Below are 15,350 nucleotides of genomic sequence, written 5' to 3'. Positions count from 1 at the left end.
TGGGGTGCTGAACAAAAACTCTGCAAAATAGTTGCTCCTTGCAGGGTATAATATGCATGAAAAATGATGTGCGTGCAGTTTAGATTGACAAAACTTAGATGCGGTTTTGTGTGCGGAACGTTTCCATAAACCTTTAAGTATAATTTGATGTCAAGTTTTCACTTTTTATACTTTGTCGCCACAAAGTCCCCTGTGTGCTCTACCATCCAGGTTGTGAAATGTGTCACATATCACCTGTGCAGACACGGCGAGGCAGCCAATCAAGCCTGCAGACATTTTTATAATGCCTGAGGTTGATAGATGTACAAATGATGAAGGTGAAAATAGAAAGTAGAAAGAAGAAGTACCAGCACTAAAAAGATATTTGTTGCCGTGCAAGGACTTTAAAGACGTTTTGAGGCTTCTCGGTTGGACCATATGGCACCCATCAAAATGACCTGAAGATCATGGGACTGATGCATTTATTCATCAGAGCCATGGGATGGACTGTGATGGCGGAGAGGTAGACAGAAATATTATAATACAGTAGGGAGGACGAATATAAAAAAAAGGAGGATAATGAAAAAGAAATGAAAAATAAAAGGGCTAATGAAGACAGGAAGCCATCAAGACTAATGAATTGATATCACAAAAACTAAACGCATGGAGGACAGCAGCACGGTTCATCCATCGGGCGGGTCCTTCGCTCTGTTGCCCTGTGCGTCCTCAGAGGGGAGCTGTAAAACAAAAGCCATCTGAGACCGCAGCCACTCGGAATACAAAGTCAAACCAAAAATGAGCTTACAATCACTTTTAATGCTGTCAAATTCTGCACGAGGAAAGAGGAGGAAGGAAGGAGGACAGAGAATCCTATCCACAAGATCATAGTGTTCTTGGCATTTGGACAGTTGTTTGGCTAAGGAGCGCATGTTTATGTGCATTAAGAGCATTTGTGTGTGTTTGTGTTTGTGTAGTGCCTCAGGGACACACCTGGAGTGTAGCTATTTAGCGTTTTAACTCAGCCAGCCATTGTACATTCACCAGCCTCTGCTTCCCATGACTCCCGTTCGTCACGCCTGAGGGCAGGTCACAAAGTATCTTCACCGGCAGATAAACAGCATTAAAAACTGCACTCTTTTGGAGCTCTGTTCTATCAGCCCGCTACAACAGAGCGTTGGCAGCTACTGGCACAGTGTAATGACACATTTATGTCATCAGGTCAACTAGTGCTCACTACAAAATTCAGTGGCTCCACGTGACTCTCAGCATGACTAAGCTTTCGACTGAGCCGGCGGGCCAGAAGCTAACGATGCTAACGGTGCTAACAGCGCAAACAACAGCAAGAATGCTGACAGAATGACAAGTGTTGACTTTGTTTGAGGGGAACTGGAGGGTGGGTGCTATGCTTCTGCATGGAGGATACGACACTATTTCTTTAAAAAGCAATTAAGATTGTTGGTGCATTAATGCTCCGAATGTCATTTCGATATCCTGCAAATATGCTTTTTGCAGCTTTTATGTTGAGAGTTAGCTTTTGAATCGAGCAAAGGAGCCACAGCGTGTTATTTTGTGAGCTTTGAAGTTGCTTTGAAAGAATTAAGACTGTTTTCAGTCTTAATGCTGAGCTAAGCTAATCACCCCCTGTCTGCTTGATATTTAACAAACAAACATCAAAGGGGTATCAATCTTATAATCTAATTCCCAGCAAAGTTAAATGTAAAAATAAATCCCAAAATGTCCTACATATGATTTGCAGATATATTGGACATGTTGATATGCCTACAGATGTAAAACCTCTGGCTACAGCCATCTAGAATCGTAACAATCTGGAAACGTGACAATTAGTGACTATCGAAATAGACGTATTTGATCATAGTGTAAAATAATCTTAAGATTTATACCAGTACTACCAGTCAAAGGTCTGGAAACACCTTCCCGTTGAATTGAATGAGAAAATGTATCCAAACTTTTGACTGGTACCATACATTTTTTTACATGAAAACTCTACTGTAGAGGGGAATGCTTGTAAAACTCAAAGAAAGTCATCTTGAGTCGAGGTGAAAGCCGGAGTGATGGTGCCTTCAACCTCGGAGCTCGCAGCACAGCGGGACGTGGCCGCGCACCTGCTGCGAGCGCATTTTCACCCAAAAGACATTTTTATGCAAGTCAACGACCATGCGGCTGCTCTAGAAAAGTGGATTCCGGATATTTGAAGCCGCACTGAGACCTGTAGGTAGATAGCGGAGGTTTTTGCGCAGAGGGACTGTCTCCCCCCGTCTCTCTCTCTCTCTCTCTCTCTCTCTCTCTCTCTCTCTCCGAGATGAAAGGGGGCAAAGGGAAGGGTTGGGACAAGGAGGAATAGCTGGAGGGGGGATGGCTGAATAACGAGGAGAGAAACTCCCACTCCGGACTGACCGAATTGTATCCGGAGTGAACGAGTGAGTGAAAGAAAGAAAGACAGGAGGAGTAAGAAGATAGAGGAACCCAGCGCCTTTGATATTCCACGGATTCCACGGAGAGGGATACATCTTTGAGTTGATGACTGGGGAGGTAAAGGTGATTTCATCCATTATGCGCGCGTGAGTGTGTCGGTCGCCGGTGCGCAGCGTTGGAGCGTTTGAACGCAACGTCTTAATTTGAATGAATCTGATAGTTTGCCCCAAATCTCACAGGAAAACTTAATGCAAAGCATTTAGCAGCACTTCAAAATGATGAATGAAGATACGGTCAGTGATTCCAAGTGGATTTTTTTAATTTGGCTAAATAAGTACGTGCGAGAATCGTCTACTGTCTCGTATTGTGATTAATTGCGTTGAGAACGTCTCCACAAATAGCATTTAAAAGCACACAAATTGGCATATATATACCACTTAATTTTAATGTGGACTACGCCTTCTCATGGTTTCCATTAACCAATCAACCAGTTGTAAAGTTACTCAAACTGAGAACCAAAAAAAGACTCATGGCTTAATTGGATTTCGACTGGGCTGCAATTTGCATTCATCTTGCATCACTTGAGTAAAGAGATATTCATTTTTAATTGAGCGTCACTCTGAGACTTTCCAATCACAGTCTCTCATTTGTGTGTGTGTGTGTGTATGTGTGGTGGAAAGAGACTAAAAGGCAGAATCGTCTCTGTTTAATCTTTCTCATTTCCCTCTCCATGTCCCAAGGCTTTTGACACTGTCTGAATGAAAGGAGCCTGCTTTCATTTCAATACCTCAGGGTTACCTCCATATCATTCGATCCAGGAAAAAACTTTCTTGCTCCTCAGGCTGTTCTATTCAGACAACTGTCCCCTATAGAGTGCCTCCCAATGAGAGAAATAATAAGTGTCTCCCTGTGTCCATCCCCAGTGGGTAATAAAAAGTGGCCTGCAGAGGAGGTGAAGCAAGTGAAGGAGGTGAAAGGAGGAGATGGGATAAGAGAAAAGAGGAGATGATCTGTTGTGTTTTGCTCTTGTGGTTGGAAAAACAGCTCTCATGAAATGTTTCCTGACTTGACTGTCAATCAAACTGCTCGCTCCCTGTCCGTCTATCGCTGTTTGTTGTCCATCTTTTTCCACCAGCTCCTGTTCATTTATTCTCCCCTTGTCCCTCTAACAATGTCCTCCACTGTGTTCCCCTCGTGTGGGCGGCAGGCTGAACCGCTGCTCTGCGGTCAGTCTAGACTGTCAAACTGCTGCTCTGTAATCGTATCAAAGTGGATATTAGACAAGAGTTAACTGATTCCAGATCAGCGGTATTTGGGCGAGGTTCTCTGGACCCACAGAGCCTCTCTTCAGCTAAACAGCAGAAATCCCCCTCTCTCTCTGTCCAACTCCATTTACCTCTTGGCTTTGCATCCCCTCCTTTCTTTCAACGTGACCCTCCTCTCTCCGTGCAGGTCTAGACTGCTGATTGTGAGGATGTTGTCAGCGAGGCAGATTACGTGGTCCTTGTGGACCCCGCTGGTGTTACTGGTCCTGATTTCCCATTTGGCACAGGGTCAAGGTAAGTACTGTTTCCTCTTGTCCAGTCTTCTGTCTCTGCTACCCAATCTTCCTGTCCCACGTCCATGCCCCCCCTGGCCCACCCCTTCTCTTCCCCCGCATTTTTCACTCCATCCAACTTTTCTTTGCTTTTAAATCTTCCTCCATTTGACACCTTCACCACACTGTGTCTGTCCTCACTCTTCTCTCCTTCCTCCCATCCCCTCCCTGCCTTCCTGTATCTCTTATAATTATTATATATATTCTCTTCCCTTCCCTCACCTGAACTCTCCGTGTCCTCTCCTCCACAGTTTTAACAGCACTCCTCCCATTGCTGTCTCTCTCTTTGACGTGTAGGCTCAGTCCCTTCGGGTTAAAATCACGCTCACGATCGTCCCCATATCTTCATGCCATTTTAGGCCGGCGGCACGGCAGCGCTTGCAACCCCCCTGTGTATGCTGCCACCTTTCAGGGGGGTCTTTAATTAACGTGTTGTAGCGGTGCGCTCCAAGCTGTGATGATTTGCAGCTCGATGTGCTGCTCAATAGATAACGCTCCAGTGTGCTTTGCGATCAACGCCATTCCTCAGCAAGCCTGATTTAATCGTACTGAGTCCCATCAAAAAGTGGGCTGCTGTCTCACTGTTTTTAGGTAATGGAAGTTTAACATCTGGATGCAGGCTTGACAAGGAGCACACACTTTTTGTTACAGTTTAGCATGGTGTATGTTAATGTGTCTTTACGTGTTAAGATGTGACAGATGTGAGTGTTTTTCTGAAGGAGGCTCAGATGCCGTAACTCCTGCCGCTCCTCTCTGTTAATACTTTCAGCCTTAGGGCTTAAGCCACACTACTCGGTAATCCTTTGTTATCATGTGTTGACCAGGAGGTTACCTTGTTTAGTGATAGATGTCCAATGCAATTTATTTCAACAACATCTGTAGAAGACTTTACCTGAGAAAAATTCCACTTATTCCAACAAATCGGTCCGAGGGATCTTTTTTTACTTCTAGTTAGACATAATATGAAATGACCCCAAGGGACACTTTTAACATTTAGCTGACTGTGTGTGTGTGTGTGTGTGTGTGCGTAGCTCACATTCCTTGCAGGATGTGGAGTTAGAGGTGCAGAGAAGCAGCAGGTCTTGTTTAAAGGAATGCTACAAATAGACATAAACTGAAAATAGTTTTTCTCCCCAAAAAGCTGCTCAAAATCAATAATCCACGATTGGAAAAAATCTGAGGGGATCTGTGTGTTGCTGCTTTTGTTTATATCCTGTGGAAGTGCTTAATAAACAGCTTTGAATTGGAAGGGCTTTTCTGGTATCTCATGTCTTTCTCCGCATTTGATTCTCACTCTTTGTTCTCTCCTCGTCTTTCTTCTGTGCTCTTTCCCTATATCCTTCTTGCTTTGCTTCTCTCCGGGTATTTTTTTTTTTCACTCTCTGTTTACTCCTTCTCCTTTTCTCTTTGAACATTATATTTCAAATTTGAATTTTTTTCATTGCCGGCAGACAGAAATGAGACGAAATGAGACGTGAGACAGGAGTGTGACGGCATAAATTAGGCTGGGATTTGATCCCAGTGAATCACAGCAGAGCGCGGATGACATCCCAGACACCATGGGTGCGTGCTCGGCTAAATTCCTTCATTAAGGAGCACGTGACAGCCATCTTTGCCCTGTCTGTCTCTGTAAACTGCAACATCTGGTCCGAGGGGATTTGAGCTTGAAGATCACTGTCTGTTTTACCCATGGCGAATGTTTGTATATAAAACAAAAAAGTCTGGCTAGCGTCAGGAACTCCCACAACCAAAGAGGGTTTTGTTAGTTTGGGAAGGGATTTTCTCCGCAAAAAATTACTAATGTATGAGATGATATGCCATTCAAACCTAATCAGCTGTATATAAGACAATATAAATCCAAGAAACATTATTAATTAGGGCATAATTTCCTTCTAATAAAAAAATTCTATATTGATCGATGCACATTATTTAGGAAACATGTTTTTCACAAATCATCTATAAGTTATTTATTTTGTATGTAATAACATTTTTTAGACAATATTTGGGCATAATAGTCTGCATTGCATGTGTCAGGTACGCTGCGGTGTTGAACGGCTCTCAGATTGTTGCATTTTCTTTGTTCTCAGACTGTTGGCCTTGGGAAGGATGGTAAAATGTAAATGTAATGCTATGCTCACTTCTCATAGTGACCAGGCACTTTGTGGTGATGTTTCCAATGCAGCAGTGATAGAAGTAGGATAGATGGAGGAAAGATTCCCAATGGAAGCCACTGTTACATACAAATCCTGACTCACTGTTAATTAAGCATTTATTTTAAAGTTTTGTACTTCTAACCTAAGACCTAAGTGATCAATGTGGGTATCCTATGTGTTTGTGTGTGCTTATTGTGTGCTTAGTTAATTATTATAATTGATTTCGTTGATTGGCTGAGAACCCGAGTCAATACAGTGCTTCAGGACACAAAACACCAGATTGTATTACAAAGATAATGTAATGTGAAGTGACGTAGACCTATAAATGGTCCTTGTTTGAATTATTTAATGTAAAGCAAAATGAAGAGCATCCACACTCAAGCGCGCACACACACACACACACACACACACACACACACACACACACACACACACACAGACCTGCACAATGCAGCAGAGAGATAAAGGTTAAGGGAGAAGGCATCATTTACACAGGTAAAACAATGAAAGCGAGAAGAAAGACGTTAAGCCTCTAAAGGACAGGAGTGGGAGGAGGAGGGAGAGATGGGATAAAAGAGCAGAAGAGAAGACAATGGAAGAGGAGGAGAGGGAGATGAGAGTTAAAACCCAAGGATGAGAAGAAAGGACGTGATAAAAGGGTGGAGTGTTCCATGAGAGCAGCACGACAGACATAAAGAGTGAAGGGCTAGAAGGAGAACGCTACAGTGGATTTGGGTTAAGTTCTACCTTTGTGAGCAGAGGTGTTACTGTACTGACACGATACCGGCCTTAGTCAAACAACGTGGGGCCGCAGCGCTGGATAGACACACTCATACACACTATCTCTCTTATTGTACAGAAGAAATCTTGCAGTGACAGTGCAAGTCAGCAGTTGGCATCCATAAATCCTGCGAATTAGTGACGCCATTGTAGTTTGAACACTCTTTGAAGTCAGTACAGCCCTAATCTGGAGCGAGGAAACAAGGGAATTAATCAGGTCCTGATTGAGATGCATTCGAAATAAAGGAGATGCATGTGTAGAAGTCTTCATGAGGGAAAAGAAGAGGAGAAAGAGGATCAGCCCAAGTATGAGGGAAGGAAGTATAGGAGAAAAGTAGAAATAATTATAGACAATGATAGGAGAAAGTGGTAGAATATAGATAAGAAAGATGATAGGATTCAAAGATTAGGAAGCTAAGGAAAAGGTGTTTTAGAGGGTAATGAAAAAAGCGCCATCTGAGAAAAGATGAAAAGACACAGAGCAAAACAGAATAGAAGCTGAAAAAATGAAGAAGCCAACATAGAGCAGATCGTCCAAATCGGATGATGGAAAGAAGAAACTTACAGAAGAAGTTGAAACAGAGACACAGATCAAGGGGAGGGATGGCGAGGGATAAAGAGAAGCAGAGGATTGGAGGGCATTTACTGCTCGAACAGGAATCACTGCCAGGTCTCACACCTGCTAATCCCAGGAAGAGTGGCGTCAGGCTGTGCATGTATCAGTCCAACCCGCATCACTTCACTTCATTCTATACACGGTTCTCATTCAGATTGGGGATCAGACGCTTATGAATGCACAATGATATAATATATGGTGGATTTTAGTTTTTAAAGGGATTTCTATCATTTTTTGGGGCTGATAATTTTCGTTAAAAGGCTTCATTGACTCAGACTATTTACTGAGGCTGGATTTTGTTGCTAAGCAGTATTGGTAAAATTTCTGCCAAAGAAAAAGGAGCCTGCTAGCTACCAAGAAGCGTATGGTAAGAGCTTTAAGGGGTTTGGTGATTCCAGCTGTGTTACTTAAATAAACCTGGTTTGTGTAATATACTGTTGCGCTACACATTGGTTAAAGCTCTTTACCGTTAGTGAAGGGTGGAGAGTTTGACCCACCTAGCCGGGGGTATCTACATTATTTAAGCAAACTATCTTATTGTAAGAGGATGTCTGATGCATTCCACTAGAGCACCTTGGATTCAGACACTAGGTGTGTGATATGTTAAGCTCTCTGATGATGTTTACTGCCCTACAGTGATAAACAAGAGCAGACGAGGCAGTTTGGGAAGGGTAATTCATATCAAAGACCCTCATGTTCTGTCAGCGTCCTCACCCACAGGAGCTATTATGTCCATATTCATTAATCATGGTTGCTGTTGCTGACTAGAATAGCTTCCAACTCATAGACCTTGACATGTAGTCACAGAATAAAAGAGGGTCTTAATGGGCTCATTCATTTTTTTTACCTACGTTTTCTTTCATAAATTCAGAGTGTGTATGTGACATGCAAAGCAACGAAGAAGGTGTTCAAGGCAATTTCCCCCCGGTTATTAGTGCCCCCGTCTGCCAACGCAATTCACCTACAATCAAGTACAAACTAAACGATACCAGAGTAATAATCCACCAGCTCTATCAAAAGCTTAAATTATTCATAGATCCGTATTATGGGGTGTGATTATACCGTGTCACCCCATGCATTTTGAGAATTTGATAGGTGTTGTGATGTGATTACTTAATAAAAAGATTGAATAAAAATATAAAACTGTAAAGTGGAGGGGGCGGCTCACCATGTGTCACGGCCGGGGTTAAGGTGTGACACACGGCCCTTTGCTGCATGTCCTTATTATCTCCCTCTCTCTCCGTTTTGTGACTGTCACTATCAGATAGAGGCAGAAAGTCCAACATTCATATCCAAAAACCAACAAACTGACAAGTGCTACGCCAGGTCTCTACAAAACGATCAAAAGCTCAAGTTTTCCTTGTTTGCAAAAGTGTATATTGTGTTATTTTAGATTCTTTAACTGGGACTTGATTTAACTTATCTGACACATTAAGGATGTTCTGAAAAAAAGTACATGCTGAATTCTTTTTTTCCAGCGGGCATAAACTGAAAGTCAGGACTGTTATATATTTAAAGTATGTAGATTATTAACATATCAGCATATTTATTATATATAAATCAGTTTATTATAATGTTCAGAAGCTAGGTCTTCACTCATCCAGTACATACATTCTTTTCAAACTTATTTTCTAGTAAATTTGAAGTATTTCATAACACAGCAGTGTTGCTCCTGTCTGTTCTTCTCTTCAGTTGCCTGTCTCTCTCATGCTTCTCAACCACATTTATTTTTATTCTTCAAAACAAGCTGTCTAAGTGTGTTTGTAAGAAGCCCCAGACTGCAAACACACACACACACACACACACCCAAAGAATGGCTGCTGTTGCCATCATTCAGGCCGCTGCGGCTCTGTTGTCATTGACAGAGGGATGGAAAGTAAAGCGAGCTGCTGAGGATACTGCTCTGTAAATAATTTCTTCACAACATTGTATAGATCACAAATGTATTGCCGTGCATCGGCACATGCAGAAAGTGCTTCTTCTTTTTACTTATCTTCCCTCGTTAGGACAGAAATTTAAATCATCCCTCTGGCCTTGTCCTTGGAAAATATCTCATGAAGATAATCTGCCTGGAAGTGGTTTCTCTGTAAAACCTCTGTCATGTTGTTTTGAGCTGAAGCTGAGCTTTGTGCTTTTCCGACCTGCTTCTTGTGTTTTTTTTATGTTTTGCTCTGATGGATACAAGAACTTCAAAATGGGAATTCACTCAGCTCTATCTGTCCTTCTGCATCCATACTTGTTTTCCTCTTTCAGGCTCTCTTTTGATTGTCTCTTTGGTCTGACCACTGACTTGTTGTCATGTTAACACGCTCATTCGTCAACACATTTTTAAAATGTTCAATCATTCCCTAGTTTTGTTGAAGTTAATTTAATTCTGTAAAATTTATTTTTCAGTTCCACCTCCAAGGAGGCTGCGTTTCAAAGTGCTGAGCCCAACCAAACTCCTTATTTCATGGAAGGAGCCCAAAGGCGACTTTGACAGCTATCTGTTCCTTTACAACAGTACACGAGGTGGGATCATTTTGCACCCCCCCCCCACACACACGTACATACACAGTAGGACTTCTTTGGCATCTTTGGAAATTTGAGGGGGAAGGGTCCTATTAGGAATTGGATTTTTTCTTTGTCAGGAAGGATTATGTAATTTCCTTCTTATCAGAACTCCTTTCAAGGGATCGCACTCTTGAGAGATGTGGAGGACTCAAAGTTTGTCCTGCACCACTGCCAAGTTTGAGAGAAAGGAATGTTTCTGCTGTGAACGTGAAGCCCCTGTCAGCACATTTTGCTAAATGGGACCGATAGGTGCACAGGACAGTAGGACAGTAGGAGAGTGAGTCATGATGGAGTTCAGCCCAGGACTGGTCCCCGGATGTAGACTGTGGCTATAAGACAGATGGCAGACAACAGTAGCCATAGTAACCCTTCATTCAGGACCAAACCGCACTATAGGATGCTCTGCTTTTATACTGCACCAGTGATGACCTCGTCTCTTGTCTCTTCTGAGCTTGAACATCGCAGTCAGCGATTTACCACATTCAGTGTGCCTAACATCTCACCCCTACAGAAACCTTCTACACATCTTTACACCTTTGTTGGTGTCATTGCTGCGCTGAATGTACAGTAGATGATTCTTTTGCAGCTGCTGTAAAAATGAATTGAAGTGGGACTGGAGAAGTGCTTTGTATCGTAAAACTTCTCCCCTGTAAACATTTGCGAGGTTCGCCTCGTCTGACACTTTCTTGCTGTCTGCGACAACTAAAAAGAGAAAAAAAACTTAACTTGAATTTATGCTCACTAGCATTCCCCAAATGCAGTAAAAACTTCGGCAGTATCCTCGGAGAATGAGGCTAATAAAGCCTTTTTGCATAATGAGGAAAATGAGGAAACAAAAAAACTGTCCTATATCCTGATTTCCCATTAGAGTCAAATGAGGTGAAAAAACATTTCAACAGGGTATAATTAAACAAATTTGGTTTTAGAATAAAACAAAGTTTTATATTGCTGTCAGAGTAGCGGCTTAAACCTCAGACTGGGTCAACATTATACCTCTTTTCTTCTCAGCTAAATTGCAACTGGATAAGAATTCAGGTTTAAAGTCAACATTGTTTCTTTGTCAATCAACTATTATTCAACGAATATTTCATACGATCAAAGCCGTAGCATCTCATTAAAGTTTCATTCCGAAAAAGAAAGACAGGAATAAGACAGAGGAGTGTCGCTGCAAGCCTATTTAATGACCCAGGAGAATGGGTGTGCTGAGGTTCAGCTAAACGGCCAATTAAACTTAATACGGAGTGAAGATGGTATTGATGTGTTTTCCAAAATGGTGTCATCCCACAAAATGCAAGCTGTTTTTGTATTTTTGTGTTTTCAGTTCTTAGGTTGTTTGAGCTTTTAAAGTCTTTGGAGAGCAAAGTAGACTTTCAACTGACTTAACCGAATATTAGCTCAATAATTAACTGTTTCTATTTCAATTGCTTGATCCTCATGCAAACATAAATGTAAAAATGGGGAGGTTATTGCTAAAACCTTTTCTTGGCCTGATTCAGTGACCTCCCAGAGGTGAACGGAAAGACATGGATTAGCCCAGCTTTTTGGTGGATTGACAGTAATTATGTGTCCCAGCACAGACTGAAATTCAGCTACCTCACCTGACCTGTTGCCCCCTCCAGTAAAGGATTTATGTGTGTTCCCCGAAAGACGTCATTAATCATCACTCCGTAGGCACAAGCGACAGAAGAGCTGAGGAAGCACACACACCACCTTATTGATGGTGGCATTGATTGCAGGGTCAAAATTAGAATGGGGGGATACTGTGACCTGTCGGCCTGATGGGGATAGCTGCTAAGGAGAGGACACAAGCACACACTTGTTTATTTAAAGAAGATTCTCAATTTATTCTCAACGTCAAAACCTAAAACTAGCGCTAGCATTTGATCCCTCTCTTAGCTACAACCCAGTGTTTCCACTAGCATTATGGGGGGGGGGTCCCGCCCCTCTGAACAGCACTTTGAAGTCATGTTCGGGGGGTGATGAGAGGGTGAGCTGGGCTGATTGACAGATGATCTCAGTCAGCTCTTACTCTGAATTAACTTCATTATAGCTGGGTCATTAGATTACTATTTTGCGTCCTACCAACTCCATACAGCAACAAGGACTGAAACAAGCAGGGAATTAAAATATATATGGGTCTAACCTTTGCCCCTATGCACCTCTCTCTCTCTCCCTCTCTCTCTCTCTCCATCAGGTGGTCAACAGAGGGAGATCATAATATCTAAATCGGACACTAAGGTGTTGATAACAGATTACAGCCCCTTGAAGGACTACACAGTCAGTGTCCTCAGCGTCAGTGGCGGTGAACAGAGCCGGCCACTTCAGGGCAGACACAGAGGTGTGTTCATACATTTCTTCTTCTGTGCTTTATGTTCTGTAGCTGTACTGCAATGTGTGGCTCCACACTCTTTTGTTCTCTAGTGCACTCCATTTAATGGTGCTGTACACACTTATGGTCTTCTCAATTTTACTTTACTTTATTTTACTACACTACTACTACACTAATCCCTCTTCTCGTCTTGTCTCCATAATGTTGTATTCATCTTAATTCAAAAGTGTTATACTCCAGACCCCCATTTTACTTTACTTTACTCCTTTAATGTAATCCATATGCATCAAGCTGATTTGCTTCTGTATGTATGTAAATCCAGACAATTATGCTGTCATAATGTTATGCTTCTCTGCAAACTTGTAATTATTCCATTGTATCTGCTGCAGCTGAAGGAGGTGCGAGTAACGGAGAAGACAAGGCGCAGGCCGAGCGGCTGACTGAGTCAGCTGGACCTCCTGAGGATGACAACGAGATCTCTGGAGCTAGGACAGACGCACACAAACACTGTCTCCAGGAGAAGGGGGCCATATACAAATCCTGTCCTCACATCAGCGTATACATCAAATTAACTGTGTTGACTAGGACTCTTCTTCAAGAGCCAGTTGCCATATTGATATTTAATGAGGGAAAAAACAGCCAATAGTGTCAGTGCCATAGATCAGAAAAATATAAGTCAGGTGTCATCCGTGTCCAGTGGGATCTGACCGTGAAGCGTCTCCCCAATGCAGAGTTTTTGTGCAGCCGGTTAACAGTAGAAATCCACGATTTAAAAGCGATACCCAGACAGACATCAGCCTGGTGGTCCACTTACCCACCAAGTGAGCGTAAGGAAGCCAAAACCATTCACGCATCAAAGGGGGGAATCACTCTCAGTGGAGCTTTCTGGGAACTATTTAGCATACACAGTGGCGGATAAAGTGACTGTGAGTCCTGAAGTTAGACGATGAATGACCCACGTTGTTAACTTGTGTCTGTGAGGTTGCTTGTTAATTTAAGCTCTCCTCCCCACCAACACTGTCTGGCTTTCTGTCTGTTTGTAACTCAAACCAAAGTATTCCTTAAGTTGGCAGCATTAATGTTTTCATGGTATTTCTGTAAATGTACTTTCTACCTTAACCATTAATTCCCTTGGGGATCTTTAAAATCGGTGGTATAATAAATGGTCTGCAATATGGTTTCCTCTGTGTGCTTTTGTGCATTCGAGAAAGATTAAGCCGCTTACTTTCGCAGTCTTAGTCTTGAACCATGCTGGTGGCTGAATTTGATACACTAACTGCAGCTGATATGTGAATGTGACTGCTTTTGATTTAAAAGTAACTTCCTGTGACAGTTTTGCTATTGCTTGGTTTTTTTTAAATTTAAGCACTTTTGCTTATGATTGGCTCCTTTTGTGTGGGGTCTGGGTGATTGGTCAGTATTATTTAATTAGGTTGTGAAGAAGAGCAAACTTAAGTAAGTCAAATAATGTATGTCATTATTTGCATGGAGTAAAACCCTCATTATTTGCACCATATCATTTCCCTCTTGCTAAATGTGCTCTTTGTGTTTGCTGGTAGAGCACGAGACAGACACACAAACACTCACAAACTCACATGAGAATGAGAGAGAGCAATTAACCAAGTTATAAAACCTATTTATTGACGCTTGGCATCCGTGAATAGATAATGAATTGTCCCTGGGGTGGAGATACAAACACGTCTAAAGTAACTCCAAGTGAATTTCATATTGACTGCTCTCTGGGAACACTTGCAATGTATTGTAGATCTATAGAAAAGTATTGGATTCACAAGGGAGAGTGTGTGATTATCCCATTATAAGATAATGTTTATGTTACGATTATCCCTGATATCAAAAACTCTTTCCTTTAAGGAATATGTGCTCCCTCCAACAATAGAGAGCAATGTGGGATCTGAGTAGAATTATGTGGCATTGTTTTTGGTAAAAACGCCCAGCTGTGCTTCTTGTACAACACATTTGGTCACAAAAGTGTGAGCTTGCATGGATAATATAAAATCATAAATAGAAACTTAAAATACCTTTGAGTATTCAGGATGGAAATCTCAACTTAATAAAGAAAAAAATGATTATATTAAAACTGTGATGACTCAACACGCAGTGGTTTAGATCTTTGACGCTTTATTTTCTTCTTTGTTTCTTGACCTCCTTCTCCCCCCTTCCTCTCGGAAGGTAGATTAAAAACTGGATTTCCTTCAGTCTGCTGTTCTCAGAACCTCTCACAATTCACTGCAGCAGAGGTGCCCTTGATTGGTGTGCTGCTTCGTACCTGTTGGGGATTATGATAATATCCTGCTGTGCTTCAATAGAATTTGTGTGTGTGTGTGTTTGTGTGTAGGTCCCAGGGAATGCAGCTTTGTGTACCATAGTGATGATGATAATGTCTCCCGGTTGAGACTGCTCTTTTATGTTGCACTGTTGCCTCTCGATCAGGTTGTGTGAGTGTATTCATGTTCTACAGTGATAGTACCAATATCCCACAGGGCTCCAAAGAGATGTTGTATGAAGTTGCTCTCTGCGTGTGTGTGTGTGTGTGTGTGTATTACCATTGCAATCCCAGTCCATCACCACTCTGTTCCAGAGTAGTAATCAGCTCGCTTTTATGTCTGGGTGGGTTGTTTACAAAACCTTTCATTAACAGCTGGCTTATGGTGTCATATCCTCTGTGATGTGTCCATGAATGTGTGTTTGTGTTGCTGGCATCAAACAAGTCAGTTGTCTTTTTGTGCAAACACCACTTTTTTTTATAATGCCTGGATCAGACCTTGGCACAGATTGAAGTTGTAGCAAAACAAAATGCTTGATTTTATTCATTTATTTTTACTTCCAAACAATTTTTACTTTATTTGGCTTTTAATTTCAATTTGGCAAAGCAGAGCCTTTTGTTGTCTT

General features: G+C 41.9%; 1 protein-coding gene across 1 annotated transcript; it reads left to right on the top strand.

Moving 5' to 3' along the window:
* Positions 1-2,313: 2,313 nt before the first annotated feature.
* Positions 2,314-13,297, top strand: LOC134132853 (collagen alpha-1(XIV) chain-like). Its single transcript, XM_062565403.1, has 5 exons — positions 2,314-2,529; positions 3,865-3,971; positions 9,953-10,069; positions 12,306-12,449; positions 12,830-13,297. The coding sequence occupies exons 2-5, from the start codon at positions 3,887-3,889 to the stop codon at positions 13,084-13,086; spliced, it is 603 nt and encodes a 200-aa protein (XP_062421387.1). The 5' UTR covers positions 2,314-2,529; positions 3,865-3,886; the 3' UTR covers positions 13,087-13,297.
* Positions 13,298-15,350: the final 2,053 nt, after the last annotated feature.

Source organism: Pungitius pungitius, chromosome 11 (genome assembly GCF_949316345.1).
Source record: "Pungitius pungitius chromosome 11, fPunPun2.1, whole genome shotgun sequence".
Taxonomy (NCBI): Eukaryota; Metazoa; Chordata; class Actinopteri; order Perciformes; family Gasterosteidae; genus Pungitius; species Pungitius pungitius.
The sequence above is the reverse complement of the archived record's forward strand: the minus strand, read 5'-3'. Positions and strand labels throughout refer to the sequence as shown.

What these genes read in the sequence shown, in the direction of transcription:
- LOC134132853 (XM_062565403.1), top strand. Translation starts at nt 3,887, where the DNA reads ATGTTGTCAGCGAGGCAGATTACGTGGTCCTTGTGGACCCCGCTGGTG. An exon ending in CCATTTGGCACAGGGTCAAG is followed by an intron (nt 3,972 to 9,952) that starts GTAAGTACTGTT and finishes TTTATTTTTCAG; the next exon opens with TTCCACCTCCAAGGAGGCTG. An exon ending in CCTTTACAACAGTACACGAG is followed by an intron (nt 10,070 to 12,305) that starts GTGGGATCATTT and finishes TCTCTCCATCAG; the next exon opens with GTGGTCAACAGAGGGAGATC.